This window comes from Paroedura picta, chromosome 13 (genome assembly GCF_049243985.1).
Source record: "Paroedura picta isolate Pp20150507F chromosome 13, Ppicta_v3.0, whole genome shotgun sequence".
Taxonomy (NCBI): domain Eukaryota; kingdom Metazoa; phylum Chordata; class Lepidosauria; order Squamata; family Gekkonidae; genus Paroedura; species Paroedura picta.
In genome coordinates, this window is record NC_135381.1 from 15,017,497 (window position 1) to 15,035,225 (window position 17,729).

The 17,729-nt window shown below is 50.5% G+C and overlaps 1 protein-coding gene across 4 annotated transcripts in view; it reads left to right on the forward strand.

The window, feature by feature from the left end:
* SMTN (smoothelin) overlaps positions 1-17,729 on the forward strand; it is a 68,208-nt gene that overhangs the window by 20,127 nt on the left and 30,352 nt on the right. For all 4 annotated transcript variants that reach the window (XM_077309284.1, XM_077309286.1, XM_077309283.1 and 1 more), the window contains exons 3-10: positions 2,835-2,983; positions 3,676-3,775; positions 5,322-5,400; positions 5,601-5,704; positions 7,907-8,000; positions 8,487-8,830; positions 10,642-10,696; positions 17,455-17,520. In XM_077309284.1, coding sequence (XP_077165399.1) covers positions 2,835-2,983; positions 3,676-3,775; positions 5,322-5,400; positions 5,601-5,704; positions 7,907-8,000; positions 8,487-8,830; positions 10,642-10,696; positions 17,455-17,520 — 991 coding nt within the window. The remainder of the gene's footprint in view (positions 1-2,834; positions 2,984-3,675; positions 3,776-5,321; positions 5,401-5,600; positions 5,705-7,906; positions 8,001-8,486; positions 8,831-10,641; positions 10,697-17,454; positions 17,521-17,729) is intronic.

Sequence of the window (17,729 nt, forward strand, 5' to 3'; positions counted from 1 at the left end):
CCATGTCCCAGCTAGGTGGCCTCAGGAAAGATATTATAGCCTCTCTGCTTCAATATCCAGCCCTCCACCCCCATCGTTTGTAAGGCTGACTTCCTTTCTTGCAGAAATTGCTGATGCAATATATGTGAATCTCTGAAATGCTGCTGAAGACATTATTATATCAGTACGCTGTAGTGCAGGGGTAGTCAAACTGCGGCCCTCCAGATGTCCATGGACTACAATTCCCAGGAGCCCTTGCCAGCATTCGCCGGCGAATGCTGGCAAGGGCTCCTGGGAATTGTAGTCCATGGACATCTGGAGGGCCGCAGTTTGACTACCCCTGCTGTAGTGGCTGGGGGACCCAACTTCAAATCCCTACTCTTGCGTGGACACCTGCTGGGTAACTTTGGGTCAGTTACTCAGACTAGCGCAGGGATGGCCAAACTGTGGCTCTTCAGATGTCCATGAACTACAGTTATCAGGGTTAGCAGGGTCTTGTGGTCATTGTAGTCCATGGACATCTGGAGTGTCACACTTTGGCCACCCCTGGCCTAACCTGCCTCACAAAGGAAGGGTAAAACGAGAAGATGAGGCTAGAATCTGATTTGATGTTTCACCAGTGAGAAAAGCAGGGTCTGTATGTGCCATCAAGGTGCAGCAGACATACTGTGACCCTAGCAAGGGGCGTTCAAGGCAAGTGAGAAGCAGAGGCGGTTTGCCATTGGCCTACCCATGCAGAGCCTTCCTTAGTGGTCTCCCATGCAAATACTGACCCTGCCGAGGTTCCAAGATCTGATGGGATTGGGCTATGCTGTGCTACTTTCCCTCGCAAAGACTGGGCACAGAGTTATGAATCAATAATGGGGAGTAATATGCTCCTGCCGCTGGATGCATGGCTTGAGGAGATTTGCAGAGCAATCTAAGGAGAATTGCATGTTTCTAAATCAATGGATTTGGAAGGGCATAATTCTGCTTGGGACTGCACTATTTCCAAGTGAGTCAGGCCACAACCTGCAGAGCAAGCACAACATCCATGCATTACTCCTGGGCAAGTCACCATCCCAGAACTAAAGTGCCTGCCACAAATCCTATCTTCTCCTATGCTGCACTTTTCCGGCCCCAGTACTTCCCACTCTAGAATGGAAATTGCTGGCCTGGGACAAACGGTAGCCCCATTCCTGGTTCCTCAAAGTTGGTGGACTCAGATTTTCTTTAATGAAGGGGTGTTGTGATGGAACAGGTCCCGGCAGCTGTGCCACCTCTGGGAAAAGAGGAATGTGTGCCACACCCTGGCATGGGCTTTTGATTCTATTCTGGCAATTGTTGCCTGCTGCCAGGACTTGCTCCCATAGTGCTGTGTGGCCTCTTGAGCTTTAAATAAACATAAAAAAAATCAAAACCCTGGCCATGGGCAGTGATAAATAATGCATCTAGAGAAGCTGACCTCCTGTGACGTCTGCACATTATGCATATTGGGTAGATTTACATGCGGCCCGTTATACATCATTAATTCTGCAATAAACTGAGCTCTGTCTAATGTAGCATTGCTGACAGTTGTTGGCTGCACAAGAGCTGTGCCTCTTTCAAGCACATGTATGAGGAAGATTTATAATGGAGTTGTAATGCTGAAGATGAGTGGTAGTATCGGAAAATGGCCTGCCTCTGGATTTTTATGGTTGCTTTCCTCAGGGACACTGTAACATGCACAAAAAATTGCATCTCAAAATGCACAAATTGCTCTTAAGTTCATGTCATTTGGTGTGCTTGGTATTATGTACGCACATTTTACTTTAAAGCTAGCCAATTCACATCTGTAACCGCTCCGCAGAGTGGTATAAATAAAACAGTAAGGGGTGGAGGGATGGGAGCTGTCTGGGATGGGGGGGCAACGATTGGCCCCTGGCCCCGGTCTGACAAGCGGAGGGCCCAATCAGGAGGCGCTTACAGGGTGGCCTTGCCAGTGCCTTCCCCAGTCATTACTGTTTTACCCCCCAGCAGCAAGTTGGGTACTTATTTCACCGACTTCGGAAAGATGGAAAGCTGAGTCAACCTTGAGCCGGCTGCTGGGATTGAACTCCCAGCCTCATGGACATAGCTTCAGGTAGCAGGTAGCAAATCTGTGGGTCTCCTCTTCGGGCATCTGAAGAACGTCCAAGACACAGATGAGCCTAGAAAGCCACCAGGGTTTGGTATAGGGCTGGTGGCTGCATCAATAAATGCCTGGGCATTGTGGCCAGTCATGATTTCTGGAGCCCTGGCTACATGGAACCTCTTTGTATGAAGGCTGCTCTCCTATCAGTTGGCGCCTGTTTGCTTTTCCTCCATGAATTTGTCCAGTCCTTGAGTGATGCCATCTAAACTGGCCACATCTTTTTGCAGTGGAACCCATGCGTTAAATATAAGGCGGTGCTTATTCTTCCCAGCTTACAATCAGGAGGGGACAGGAGAGTGCCTCTCTTCCTCTCTGCTCCCTAAGAGTGGTGTGTGGCTCTCGATTCCCATTGTTCACCCCAGTTGATACCATAAACACCAGGGCCCTCCCTGCTGCCAGGCGTGTGTCATGGAGTTTGCTGTATTGGCAGTTGGGGGGGGGGTGTTCCAGGGCGTGCTCGGGCATGGTGGCAGTCGCGTGTGTGAGTCATTGGGCAGTCTGCCACCATGAGAGGGGGTGAGTGGGTCAGGGGACAGTGGAACACTCTGTGTGCCAGGACACTACATCCATTGTGTAGCCAACTTGGAATTTTGGGGTGGTCAGAAGAGGTGGGCTGGAGTGCAACTCCCTGGGGTGGAGTCGACGTCGGTAACGCGTGTTATCTGGCTCATCACGGCTCCCCTCTGCTTCGTCTTCCTCACAGCTGGAGGCCACACTGGATCTGGCAGAACGGCGGCAGATTCGCTCCGCCATCCGGGAGTTACGGCGGCAGGAGCTGGAGCGCGATGAAGAGGCGCTGGCATCCAAGCGTTTCCGGACAGAGCGGCAGGAGAACAAGGAGAACTGGCTGAGGTAAACACGTGAGTGCTCTAGTGCAGGGGTAGTCAACCTGTGGTCCTCCAGATGTTCATGGACCACAATTCCCATGAGCCCCTGCCAGCAAATGCTGGCAGGGGCTCATGGGAATTGTAGTCCACGAACATTTGGAGGACCACAGGTTGACTATCCCTGCTTTAGTGAATGTCTGGGGTTGAGGGTAAGGCTGGGAAGATTATGCTCTTGGCTGGTTTGGTAATTCCTCCTCCCTCAGCTTCTTTGGTTATAAAAGTTTCTGCGGAAAAGAAATGAAGTAGGATTTTGAGGGTGAGTTGCTGGCTGGGTGTTTTTCTGACCTGGAACACCAAGCCAGCATGTGACCTTTCTAGCCAAATTCAGGACCCTTCTCCACCCCACCCACCCCACCCCACCCCACCCCACCCCACTCCTGCGCATTGGCTCAGTAGTAAGGCCAGGAGAGCTTGTTGAGTAGTGAACGGCTTGTTTGGCTTACTGAGCTTAACAGAGGAACACAGGATGCTGCTTCTGGGGCATCACCTTGGATTTTGTATCTGCAGACAATTTTGTCCCCAGGGCCTCAACCGGCCAGAGTTCCTCCCCGCCCCAGTTTGCGAGCTTGCTTGCCCCTTCTTTACGCACTGCAGATGGTCTGGAGGCAGTTGGCCAACTCTGCATGTTTCTTGTCTCCTGGCCCTTGTTTCCCACAGGTCCCGGCAACTGGAGGAGGAGCAGCGGCGGCAGAAATCTCTGGATGTCCTCTCTGGGAAACTGGAGGCCATCCAAGATGTGGAGGAGCTGACAGCTTTGGTGAGTGGCCGATAGCGTTGGGGTTTGGGGTAGAGCATGTCTTGCACCAGTTGCTTGAAGCCTGCTGAAGCCAGCACAGCAGAGCGGCCAAGAGGCAGAGCTGTGGGGAGGTCCCTTATATGAATTTTCCCTGTTATGAAATTACCGGGTCAGCTTAAGGATGCTCTTGGCCTCGGGTCTGTTGCCTTAATCTATAATACTTGGAATTTAGGTAGCATGCTGGAAGCATCCCAAGTAGTTTGTGTACAGATCACCAATAACGCTTTTGATCTGCTCTGCAGGCTTGGTTTAGAGGTTGCAAAAAGCTCATGTTCATGAGCACTCTGTGAGTATTCGGGAACTGTGAAAAATGCTGAATGCTAATCCTTTCAACTCCCTTTCATTGAACATGGTGGGCTTTTTCTCTCCTTTCCACAGAGCATAATTTTCCATAGTCTTTCAGATTGGAACTTGTGTTTGGGGTTCTGTACAGCAGGGGTAGTCAACCTGTGGTCCTCCAGATATCCATGGACTACAATTCCCATGAACCCCTGCCAGTGTTTGCCAGCATTTGCTGGCAGGGGCTCATGGGAATTGTAGTCCATGGACATGTGGAGGGCCACAGGCTGACTGCCCCTGCTGTACACTATGTAAGGAGGCGTTCCTTCCTCTCTATCCCATTGTTGAGCTGTCCCTTGCCTGCTTTGCACCTCCATTTGCTTTGCAAGGAAAACCACAGGAGCCATTTCTGGAGGCAAACTGAGTGGACAAATGAATACAAAATTGTCCTTTCTATGGCTGTGTGTGTAAAGCGTTCAGAAGCTCTTTCGAGGGGCCGTTTTGTGAATTTTTGCAATAAGGCCCCACCCCACCCACTGAAGGGCAGTCTGTTCTTAGGATTTTAATTGATATTTTGCTTTTAGCATGCTCCAAACTAAAAGTAAAGCTGACAACTACCTACACAAACTGAAAAAAAGTTATTTAATTAAGAGAGTACGAATGTCACCATGAAACCTGGCAATCCAGACAAACAGAGAAATGTTTAATAAAATTAGCTCACCGGAGGGGGGGGGGGATGATCCCTGTGTTTTTCATTGAGTAAGAGTTACCTTATCCATCCTCAGTACAAAGATACAATTTAGCTGTAAGCTGGTATTGTTACCCCTTGTAGCAAATCAAGGGACCAAGGCTGAGGGAGGTTCCTTGTCTAAGACTGCCTTGTGAGTTCCGTGTCCGAAGGAAGATTTGAACCAAGGACACCTTGAATGTTACTAATTTTGACTTTTGGGTTTGTTGTTTGCGTGTTGCATCCTTGAAACAATTAAAATGCAAAAATGCTTTATACATATTGTGAATATGTACTCTAATCTCTGGGCTATGCTTGAGTCTGAATCTGAGTGTGGACTCTTGTTTTTTGAAGTCCTTTTTGTAAGAATGCATTTTTTTTCCAATAAAGCCAAACACCTCAGCTAAGCCAGGGTAGCAATGCAAAACCAGCATTGAGCTCCCTCAACAGAGACCTGCATTGGCATTTGGCCACAGAGGCTCCTGATCTTTTCTCTTTCAGCTGCGAGGAGCGAGTGAATACGAGGAGCGCAAACTGATCCGTGCTGCTATCCGCAAACTGCGTGCTGAAGAAATTGAAGGTAAAGCTCCAAGGGAAGGCCTTCACACTCAGGGGCAGGGGGTGTCCTTGAGGGTGTTTTCTTGGAATCAACACACACACACACACACACACACACACACACACACACACAGAAGCAGAGAATTCGTTAGATCCATCTTGGCTCTGGTGCTTGTGAGCTTGGGCCATCCCCCTGATGTCCAGTCTTTTTCCTCTCCCCAGCTGCAGCCTTAGCTGGGAAGGTTTTCTATAGCCGGAAGGAGAAGAAAGAGTCGCTGGAATCCAAGGAGCGGGAGGGAAACTCGGCAGATGGTGGCATCTCTGAGGTAAGCAGGAGAGACTGAGTCTCATCTCCCTAAGTGTGGGTGACAGAACAAGATGAACCGTAGTTTGGCTCTCACCAGCGTTGCTTCATCAGCTTGGGGTGTAAGCGGCTCTCTTCAAGATACCCCCGTTTAGTTGGGGGCTTCTAGAAGGCTCCTGATGTGCTGGTAAGCCCAGGGGGCAATCCCTGGGAACGATGCTGCCAGTTTATGTCTTGATCAAATCAGTGTTTGTCTTCCAAAGTGCTTTGCCAGGCCCCGGGGCCCCTCATTATGTCAGGCTGGGTGTTGTTTCTGTGATTTCTGCTCTTGGGCATGGCCAAGGAAGAGAAAAGGGCTCCTCTTCTGTAGTCGAGCACTTGCAAGACACCCTTCCCTCAGCTCCAGTGATATAATCCCTCTGGAATCCCATGCAAGTGATGCTGGCACTGACTGTGGTTAGTTAGGCCAGGATGCAAAGAGTGCCAACTTGGTGTAGTGGTTAGGAGTGCGGACTTCTAATCTGGCGGGCCGGGTTTGATTCCTTGCTCCTCCTCCACATGCAGCCAGCTGGGTGACCTTGGGCTCGCCACAGCACTGATAAAGCTGTTCCGACCAAGCAGTAATATCAGGGCTCTCTCAGCCTCACCTCCTTCACAGTATGTCTGTTGTGGGGAGAGGAAAGGGAAGGCGATTGTAAGCCGCTTTGAGACTCCTTCAGGTAGAGAAAAGCGGCATATTGGAACCAACTCTTCTTCTGCTGCTGCTTTGACACTTGGCTTCCCCTCTGCACAAAAGACACCCTCAGCTTCGAGAGTAAAAGCACTGCTCAGAGCTTCCACTAGGTCGCAGTCTCCACCAAGGAAGAGCGAGCCAGTCCCTTCTGCAGCCTGCCCTTGCTTCTCAGGCAGCTCTCGCAACACATCCCCTTGGAAATGTGGCCTGTCATTTTCAAAATTCCCGCCTTCACTTGAACGGCCGCACCTGTGTCCCCACAGAAGGGGCTCCTAGCACAGTGGCTCAGCAGCAGAGCCTTCACTTTGCCTTCGTAGGGCCCCAGATTCAACCCCCTGCAGGGGGTCACAGATTTCAGGTCACGGATGTTAGGGGTGGTCTTCCTTCTCCCTGAATTCCTGAGCAATGGCTACCAGTCTGTAGAGACAGTGCTAAACTAGGTGGACCGGCAGTCTAGTTTAGCATAATGCAGCTTTATATTTTCAAATGCGTGCTTTTGAATTTCATTTTAGGCAAAACATTCATGGCATTCCCAGTTCCAAACAGCCCAGCTTGGCAATTTTTTAAAAAACAAAGGCTAAAGTTGTGGTTTAAAGCGCCGTTCTCCGCCCGAGAGAGGCACACCTGGCCTCGACCAGCACAGAGGGAATCATCCGGATTGCGCTGCGGTCCAAAAGGGTGTGGCTGAGGCCTAGGCAGGCTCCCCCAGTGAAAGCATGGCACAGGTATCTTTTCCCTGTGCATCTCCATCACACACACACACACACACACACACACAATCACAACACACTTAGAAGCAGCTGGTCCTTGGGAAGAAGAAAGGGACCCATGCTTGTGGTTGCCTAGCAACTTAGTCAACCTGGAAGCGGTTTGGGGGTTGCATCTTGTTGCCTAGCAACTGCTCCCACATCGCATAGAGACCTACAAAGGGTCTTTCGGTGTATTTACTGGGTGTGAAGTTATGAGACAGACCCTCCTTTCAAGGGGCTCTGAGTGGTCCTGATGGCAGAGAGCGGGACGGGAGGAGTGTGGCCGGATGGATTTGGCAGTGTGAGGAGAAAGCCTTTCCGATGTGCGATGCTGCCCTCAGCTGGCCGCCTTGAGACGGGCCTTTGTCTCCGTTGATACAGGATGCGACACCCTTGTCAAATGGAATTTTGTGTGTGTGTGTGTGGTAATGTGAGATGCCCCTTGGTGCCGGCTGACAGAACTTGCTGCGTTTTTGAAGGGTTCTTTCAATTAGGGCTCATCTAACATCTTTCATAATCCCCAAAGAATAAAAATCCTGCCCTTTTACATACGTCTTTGAAAAACTTCTTCATCTCCACTCTCAGGTAGGGAAAGGAGAGTCGTATGCCCTCCGCGATCCGGGCGGATCAGCTTTTTGTGCGTCGGCTCCTCACAAAGCCCGGCACTTTGGGCTTGGAAAAGTTGCTTGCCCCAATCTCGAGGCTGACTGGCTGACTCCTCGGCTGCCTTTTTCCCCGCCAGGTGCAGGAGTTAGCAGAGCGGGAGCTGATCAAGGCCCAGATCCGAGAGCTGAGGAGCGAGCAGCACCGAGAGGCGAAGCCAACGGACGTTCCTGGTGAGTCCATGCAAATGCTCATTTCCGTAGATTTTTGCTCCCACGCCCCTGCCTTGTTCCGGTTGGGAAGTGGCACCTGAGGGGAGGGGGCGGGAGACACCTCAGCGGCATTGGGGGAGGGCTGACCAACTGTTGGTGTGTGTATGCGCGCACAAAGGGGTGTTCAAGGTACATGGCTTTATTGTGAAGAGACTGGGTTTTCTGCATAGGAGGCCGCTGACAAGACAGATGGTCTGAAGAAGGATTTGGGATCTTTCTCTAGAATTGTAATGATGTGATCCCTACTTAGCATTTTAGTCAATGCTTATATTATTTCAGTCATCTTTGTGCCAACACTGAAAACTAGGGTGGCACCGTTACTCCGTGCCGCATATTACGGAGCTGAGTGACTCGGCCCGCTGGCAGAAGCCAATTTGGCACCAAGCGTTTTCCCAACTCTGCCACTTTGCAGGCTTAGTCGCGACCTGTCCTGTTCTTCTCGTGCAGAGATCTCCTCTGGGACCCTTCTGCTCCTGGACCCCGTTCCCAACCAGCCTTCTCCGCCGCCATCGTCCTTCTCCTTCTCGGAGTCAGAGTCAGGCCCCGAGTTGAGCGCTGAGGGCCCTGAGCCCAATTCCCATGACGGCAGTCCTGACACCGGATCCCAACCCCCTTCCAAGGAGGAGAGCCCTCTTGGTACCTCGGAAGGAGAGGACAGAGAAGCGCCCAAGTCACCGGCTGGAGAATCCACCCGTGATACCATGCAAGAACAGTCAGATATGTCGAGCACTGGAAAAGACGCCCACCTGCCCAAAGAGACCCTCCTGAGTAACGAGAACGCAAGCACTGAGGTACAGGGCACCGTTCTCCCCACAGGTCCAAGGAAGGAAGCCCGTGTTGCGTCCTCTTCAGCAGAGCCACAACGGATGGGATGCCTCGGGCGAGATGGGGTGGGGGTGCGGGGGAGGAAAGCTCTCAATGGGAGCCTTAAGGCAGTCTCTGTTTTCAGTGGCCAACCTTGTTTGCGTCCTTTTGGTATGGAATAATGTTAATTTTACTGTTTCATCTTAAACCGAGTTAAGCCCTTGTTAGGCCGAAGAGTGTAGCTCTGCTTGGCATGGCACTGTGAACTGAGTTGCATTAAGAACGAACGCTGGTCAGGGTGGCATGGAAGGACAGTAGCTGAGAAAGAGCTTATGAATACTGTTAGCATCCCGGTTTATCTCTTTATTTCTTAACATGCTATGCTATTTTATTTATTTATATCTTTTGCCTTCCAAAGAGCAACTTATATAAGCCATCCTGCCCTGGAATGTTCAGGGACCAAGTCCCTTTTGATCTCACTTACGTAAGCTGCTTCTTAACAGTGAGGGGCTTTTTAGGGACCTGAGACAAAGAGGTGAGGTTTTTATAAAGATGGAGAGAGGTGTCTTTACCAGTAGCCTCACCAAGTCGAATATAAATGGAAAAAGCAAGTCAGTTTTTATCCAGGTATTTTAACCACTGATAGTCAGTGTAATTGTTATGCTATTGGTCTTGGAAATGAGTCTGAAGAATGGCTTGGTTGGGCATAAATCAATAGCATATTGACATTTTCTCTGCAGTTCTGTTATTTTGATTCAATGTATTGTACAACAATTGTATTTATAAAATTTCGCCAAGGGAATCACTGAGAAAGACGGTGTGTCAAAAAGCATTTGGCCTTTTATGATTTACGACAGGAATATTCTGCAGATTACAGATGTGTTTTTTAATTTAGTAAAGGGTATTTAGATTGATTTAGAGTAGTGACTTCTATTCAGAGTGGTGGATTTTATTTATATCTTTGCTCCTCAATCTTTTTCTGGCATGGTTTGGTTTGTGTGTTGGTAGCAGGATTACTCCTCCACACCCTTTGTATATATTGTGAAGTTTTTTTTTTTAAATTAGCTTGTGTACATTGATTGGTTAAATGTTCATCTTTTATTTTAAAAAATAGCAAAGCTTCTCTGTAATCGAAGAAGAGGGAGGATGGGGTTGGTAATTGCACGGGTATTAACCACTCAGTACCTTCCACAGCTTGAATTTTTGCTGGTTGAAACTAAACCATGCTGCAGGCTTGCTGAGCAATTTCCCCAAGAGTATTCATTGGATGTAGTAAAGATGCTTTCAAAGTGGCCTCACTGCATTGAAAGTATCACCTCTGTCCTCAGGGATGCAGGTGGCTGGCATTTTCAAAACCTTTAGGGTGGGGGCCATAAATGACATTGTGTGATGCACGATGTCAGACCTGTCTGAAAACCTGGCTTACATCGTATGTTGGGAGAAAATCCGGCTGTTCCTGCATCTTAAGTGATTATCCCACATCCAAGTTTGTGGTCAGGCATAAACCTACATGTCGTGCAATGCCATCCCTGGCCCTTTCTCCCACCAGTCAGGTAAGAATGGCAGGAGGGTTGGCTTAACAGCAGGAGCCCCCCTGCCGTATAAGTGGGTATTTGGCAACCCTTGTCATTATCATAACCATGTCATAGCGCTGACTGTGGTTCAGAAGCGAGTCTCCCTATGCAGACAGTGAAAATGATGTGATGCAGTCTTAGAAGAGAAACTTAAGTTATTCTTGCCATCTTCTGGCTGGGTGAGGGACTCCATTCCCATTGTGCTCCCTCTCTTCTTTTCATAGGACGTTCTCCAGGCCCCGGAGCAGGAGGCGAGCGCAGCCCACAAAGTGGCGGATGGTAAGCATGAACGCCAAGCCGGCTTCTTCCCCTGAAAACAATCTTAGTGGTCTTTTCCAGAAAAGCCAGTAATGCTAGGAAAAGCAGAAGGCAGCAGGAAAAGTGGAAGACCTATCATGAGAAGGACGGGCTCAGGAAAGGAAGCCAGGACCCTCAGTTTGTAAGACCTGAGCCAGGCTGATAACAACAGTTCATTTTGAGGGTCATTCATTCACAGGGTCATCAGAAGTCAGGAGCAACTTGAAGGCAGTTACACAAACCCATTAAGGGCGAGGTGGAGTGCGTGTGGCCAATATTTCTGCTTTAGTTTTGAGGCTATGTGAGGCAACCAGGCCTTTTTGGGGTGCTGCCTTGGGATGCTGGAAGAAGAAGAAGAGCTGTTTTTTATACCTCGCTTTTCACTTCCTGAAGGAGTCCCAAAGCAACTTGTAAACACTGTTCCTTTCCTCTCCCCACAAAAGATACGCTGTGAGGTCGGCGGGGCTGAGAGAGCGCTAACAGAACTGCTCTGAAAGAGCAGGACACCCAGTTGGCCACATGTGGAAGAGCGGGGAATCACACGCAGTTCTCCAGATTAGTGGCTGCCGCTCTTTAATCACTACACCCCGCTGGCTCTCAACAGCACATCTTTTTTGCTTTGTCTTTTCAAGATGCCGAAGCTAGCAAAGCTTTCTCAGAGGAAGGAAGAGGCAGTGGGAGTGGCAGGGAAAGGGCGACTGCATTCTCTTTGGCACCTTCTAAGGTTTTGATTTCCCCTTTCCCTGCCACCTCCCAGAGGGCCTTTTAAAAATTGTGCATCCAGACAATTTAAGATGTGCTGTTTCCAAAGAACATTTGTGCAGTTCAAAAACTCTTCTGCGTTTGCCGTGTCCAATTACCAGTCCTGAGGATTTTTCTCCCACTCTCTGTTGGCTTCTAAAGGTCATGGACTATAGCTTGAGCAGCAAAGCACATATGCACGCAAACAAGGAAAATGCAGATAATGCTTAGGCAGCGTGTGCTGTGTGTGTGTATTATGATTGCATGCTATCGTGCTGTTCCAAGTTTTCCTTTTAAAACAAAGCCCTGCGGTGCTTAATGGAGGAGGCATGCTAGGGCTGCGGTATCCCTGGGAATTTATGTCTGGTGCTTCTGGGAGTGTCTGACTGATTTTAGGAGTCATCACCCCAAGAAGCTCCTGTTGGGTGTGGTTTCATAGTGACAAGGAACACTCTGCACCAGTGGTTTTCAGCCTTGGGGTCCCGATCCCATTTGGGGTCCCCTGGCCCCTTCCCGTGGGGCTGCCATGTTGGTGATTGCTGCAGTGGTGGAAGCCCACAGTGGTAGCAGGCGGCAGCGAGCAGAGGTGTGCGGAGGCATGTGGTGGCGGTGGCCGGCGGGTGGAGGCGGCAGAGCCATGGCACTGGCTGCCTCCAAATTGTTGTGTGCCTGCGTGCACACACACAGACGCTTGCGCCCGCTGCCCCCGCAGCAGTTGGGGTCGCGGCGTGAGGGCGGTTGACAACCGCTGCTCTGCACTGTGCTCCAACCCGTGCTTCTTTCAAATATACCTTCTGGAGCTGAGCTCCACTGTTCAGATTGGTTTTCAAGTTATGTTCTACAAAGCCCTGCTTCACAGGAAGCCCTCCTTTCTCCAGAGGAAAAATTGGGTCTATAAAGGCTAAAAGCCTGGATTCCCTGACCAGGCTAAAGTGGGGGTCTGTGGACCCCCGGGGATCCGCAGGAAGTCCACAGGGGGTCCAGGGCCTTTCTTCTTCTGCCTAAACGGACTCTGCCATAAGCTAGGGAACTGTCTGCCTCTGCCTGAAGGGCTCAGTGGGTAGGCTCTGGGTGTAAAAATCAAAAGCGTGGTTTGGGCGATCTGGCCTGTCTTCTCAGCTCCTGCCCTTCTTTCTGGCCTACATGAGGTGGAGCCACCCTAGTAGTAGTAAAGGCGGGAAGGGAACGAAAGGTGAAGGGTATGGGTGGTAATGCCACTTCTGGTGACGTGTCACTTCCGGGAGCGTGGCAGGGAGGTATGGCCAGCTGACATCACTTCCGGGGGTCCTCTAAGCCTGAAAATATATTTCAGGGGCTCCTCCACAGTCAAAAGGTTGAAAAAGGCTGGTCTAAGCTATACAAATCGAGCAGACGTGCATGCACCTTGCAGCTTCTTGTCTAGCACATCATTAATTCTGGTTCTGTTGACCCTCCAGCCCTCTTTCCCCTCCCTTTCCATGCAGTCTTAATCTGCCGTCCCTCTCATAGAATCATAGAATAATAGAGTTGGAAGGGACCTCCTGGGTTATCTAGTCCAACCCCCTGCACTATGCAGGACACTTACAACTCTATCGCTCATCCACTGTAACCTGCCACCCCGTTAAGCCTTCACAGAATCAACCTCTCCGTCAGCCTCTGGGTTCTGAGATTTCATCAGGCACCCCACAACTGATACAGGCTGGAAGCACACTCTTAAAAAAAAAAAAAAAAGTGAAATGGAAGCTGAGATTTCCAGGAACCCAGGCATCCAGGACCCAATCTGGTGTTTTTGCTGTGCTCCCACAGAGATGTCGCCTTCTGCTTCCCATCGAGGCAATCAGTTTTTACAGGGAGCCATTGCTGTGCAAAATTCACTTCCCCGCTGTTCTTCTGTGTTCCCCGTGGAATCTGGATCTCTTAGTTCTTAGTCTGACTCTCTTACTGATGCACTACACTAGTGGGTAACGTGAAAGCAACAGGCAGAATAGAAGGAGAGGCTGTGCTGGTAGGCTGAATCTGCAGCTGGTTTGTTGTGTTTGTGTGTGTGTGTGTGTGGGGGGGAGGGTCTGTCCCATAGCAGAAGCTCTGTCCCAGGCATGCAATGTCAGGGCTGCAGGGTCTGAAGGGAACCACTCACGAGCTGAACTTTCCCCCCCCCTCCCCGCCAGAAGTTGTTGCAGGAGTGATTGTCACTGGGGCCACCAATGCTCCCCTGCCTCTCCCAGGCTTGAGCTCAGCTGCATGTGTTTTTCTAAGTCCTCGAAGGATGGCACTTCCAGGAAAAACCAGTGCCTCTGCTGGTGTGGGGAGAAAGGTCAGAGGAGCACAGAGGCAGTCCTGAGCACAGAGGGCGGGATCGAGGGCTCTGCTGTGGTGAGGCGGAAGTGCTCGAGGGTCTTGCATTTGGTGCTGAGCGGGGCTGCTCCTACCCCCCACCCCACCCCCTGTACTGTGGGGCTGGCCTCTTTCCTGCATTCCCCCTTCCCTCTGCACCAGTGGGTGTGGGTGTGGGGGCCGTGCCATATGTAAGACTTTCTGGGAGGCTGCTGCTTGCAGGGCCATGAAAGGGAATCTCTGCTACTCAGAGTTGGACCTTTTACATTCTTTAGCCCAATAAGGTCAGGAACAGTTTCTCGCTCCTTCCTTGGCCGGCCCCTTCCCTCCCCTCTCCTTTGCACTCCTGATGGGATGCTCGGCTGGCAGCTCAGCGTTGCTCTCCCCTGCCCGGCTGAGATGTCTCCTGGGCACCACTTGGAAACTCTGTCCCTTCTCTATCCCCCCCCCCCTTTGCTATTACATTTCCCATTTCCCTGAGTGACACTTTCCCCATTCCTGGGAAGCAGCTATATGGGATTTGGCAGTGAAAGTCACAGGAAATGTGTCATTTATCATTGTACGCCTCACATGTCTCAGCTAGAGTGGCTCTAGTAATTAGGTGATTTCTCCCCACCCACTGCGGTCCCAAATAGTGACTTTGGGGCATTAGGAGATTTTGCAGGGGAGCATTCTTAGATGCCAGTGCCTTCCAGGCAGCTGGGGAATTCTTGATCTTTTGCACTGCACCTTTAACAGCTGTCAAGGGAGCAAGGATGGTCCCATATCCCTGGCACCATTCCAGTCTGGCTGTGGGATGAACAGCTGGGAGACTCCTTTGCAGGTGGAAGAGTGTTCATCAGGGAGGGGGCTTGGCTTGGAATTTCCTCTCCCTCCCCAGCCAAATCTCAATGCCTTTCCAGGGGCCTCTGGGTCAATTAAAGTTGGCCTGATATTTTTCTCCTCCAGGTTGCATTTGCTTGTGGCTTGATTTACTTGCCAGAGATATTTTGTTTTTGTTTTGTGATGCAATGGCAAGGTGCCATCTGAGTTGTGAGTTGCATATGTTTGCATGGGAGGCCTGTTGCCCTTGTGCCTTTGGAGTTGGAGCCGATGTTGCGCTAGATCTGCTTTTCTCAACATTTTTAACCATTGAGAACTCCTTGAAACATTCTTCAGGATTCCAGAAACTCCAGACATGGCCCAATTGTGCAGAACATGGTTGGGAAGCAACCATCATTGGCCATTTTGGGAGGGGGTGGGTGGGTTGGCATGTCCATATATGGTCATAAAAGGTACAAACATGAGGGTAGCCACTAGCACAGAAGGCTTTAAAGAAAACGGTATGAATTCACAAAGGCTAGGAGTACTGTGGCTATTGGCCTGGATAAGTAAATGAACCTCCATGTACAGAGGCAGTATATCTTTCATCAAGAGTTGTTAGGTACAAACACCTTCATGATCATGGGGCTGGCCAGTTCATAGCTCCTCACTTCTCTCCTGCAAGACAATGGGGCAGGAAGACAATTTGCTGTTGCAAAGTAGGGGGCAGGCAGGAAGAGCAATACCTCTTCTTGTGCCATTTACTTTCCCTGTGGAACTGCCTCCAGCCGAGGCTTCTAAATGCAGGCTTATTGCCCTTCCAACATTCTTCTGTTTCCTGGCAATTTAGCCTGGGCTCTTCCTCTCCTTTCTGGAGCCATGTGCCTGCAAGGGGTTCCTGGCTTTGACCAGGGGCAGACCCTCTCTCCACCTTCCCTCTTGGAAACAATGGCAAAGCCAACCAATGGCCTTGGAAGGAGATGGGAGGAATGACCTAGTGGGGAAGGGAATCTTTTTCTGGCTGGGCACACAGTGGACTCTCTGAGGGCTTGGCTGTGGTGACCAACAGGGGAAGGAAGGAGGTATTGGGATGGCAAGGCTCAAGAATAGGCAGGGGACCCTGGAATGCCATGGCACAGCCACTGAAAATGCAAGCTGGGAAGTCCAAGTTTCAGGTGTTTCTTTGGTCACGAACTCTCAGTTCTGTCTCTCAGTGAGGGGCTCTTAACATTGGCCCACCTCATAGGACTGTGAATAATTTTTTTTGGTCTGTTTTATGAGAGTTTTGGCCTGTTTCCTCTGAGAGGGGCCCGCAGGGCCTGCTCTCTTCTTTTAACTTTGCAAGAAACCTTTGAGGTGGGTTGAGCTAAGAGAAAGCGTGGCTGCCCAAAGTCACCTAGTGAGCTCCGTTGTTGACCCGGGACTTGAACCTGTCCATCCTCAGTCCATAGCCTGACATTCTAACCACCGTACCACACTGATGCTAAGGTCATAGGAGTCAGCCCGGTGTTGTGGTTGACAGAAGCGGTTACTAAGCTGGCAAGAGATTCCCCGCTCCTCCCCATGCAGCCAGCTGGGTGACCTTGGGCTCATCACAGTCCTGTTAGAGCTGTGCTTGAAGAGTAGTTCTGTTGGAGCTCTCTTGGCTTCACCTGCCTTACGGGCTGTCTGTTGTGGAGAGAGGAAGGCGATTGGAAGCCGCTTTGAGATGCCTTCGGGCAGTGAAAAGCAAGGTATAAAAACCAACTCTTCTTCTGTGTGTGCAAAATGCTATGAATGATCCCAAAGTGCCCTGTGGATGTGGTGTATCATTCCTGGAATTACAAGGATGGAGGCCTTAGGCTTTGGAGGGTCTTGCAGTAGTTGGGTGAGGGGCTGTGGAGAATCCCAGAATGTCCTGCCAGCCGCTGCAGCTGTGGCTGTGTCAGGACTGAATGCAAGGCTGTGCAAGGCAGGCCTCAGAGGCTGGGGAGAATGCAGTAGGAGAAGCTGCTGGAGGGTGTGTGGTGGGGGGCTGTGTCCTCATCTCCTTGCAGCAGCCAGAGGCTTTTAAAGTGCAGACATGCCAGTGAGAGCCTGGCAGAGAGGCTGAAGCAGGAAGGCCTGGGTTCAAAGCCTCCGCTGCTGCAAACACAAGATCCCTGCCACAATAAGCATGTCATTCTTTAAGGCACCGGAGGGACTCCTCTCTCTTTTTTTACTGCCATAGGTTAATGTGCATCCCCCTCTTGTCTCTGCCAAGCTGCTGTCCCAGGAACTTAGCCTTAGTCTCCGGTCTGCAATGCAGGGAGGAGTATAGCACGGTCTGCTTTGCATGGCTCTCTTGGGAAGGCTTGATCCAGGGGCTAGCGACAGTTCCTGTGCACAGGCTAAGGAGGACTGCTTCTGCCAGGACTTTCGTGGAATGGGCTACTTGAGGAAGGTGTCCAATTTTGCAGAGTTTTGCATTATTTTTTGGGGGGGAGGGGGATGATATTTGCAAATGGGGATCAGTTTTTCCAACGGGGTTAGCAGCTTTTCCTCTTTTACATTTGTATTTTTATTCAAAATAAGCTTTTAGCTGTTTTTAACGGTGTAAGCTGCTATTAAGGCCTACAGGCTGGGAGAAAAGCCGAATCTAAATATATTTCAAATGAGTATGAATGTGAAGTGTGCTGCTCCAAACCACTGTACCAATGCTGCCTGTTAGTATCTTTGCTAAGGACCAAGGCATTGTGGGGTGTTCTGACCCATGGAGTAAGGATTGGGGGCTCACCCCTGGGCCAGATGGTTTGAAGGGGCTAGGAGTTTGGGAATCCCTGTATCTGACGTGGCTTCATTTTCGCTTTCCCTTTGTCCTTGGCATTCTCCACCCACCCATCCTTTCCTGACTCCTTGCCTGACAGCTCCATCGCATGACAGCCCTGACCTCGGCTGCAGCACCGCACAGACCACCCCGCAGCCAATCCCAGGTAACGTCCTGGCCTCTTTGGAATGCTCCATCCATGCTCTTGTCCTGTCCCGTTTCTTGCTTTGTTCCCTCGCCAGGCAAGAACGCATATGGTGCCAGGAGTGGTACTATGTAAGCGTCATGACCATAGATAGGTTTTGCCCAGGGCCTCTAGCCCAGGCCTGAGCTTGTCCGTCTGGCTGAACTGAGTCAGGGACATGGGTGTGCCAC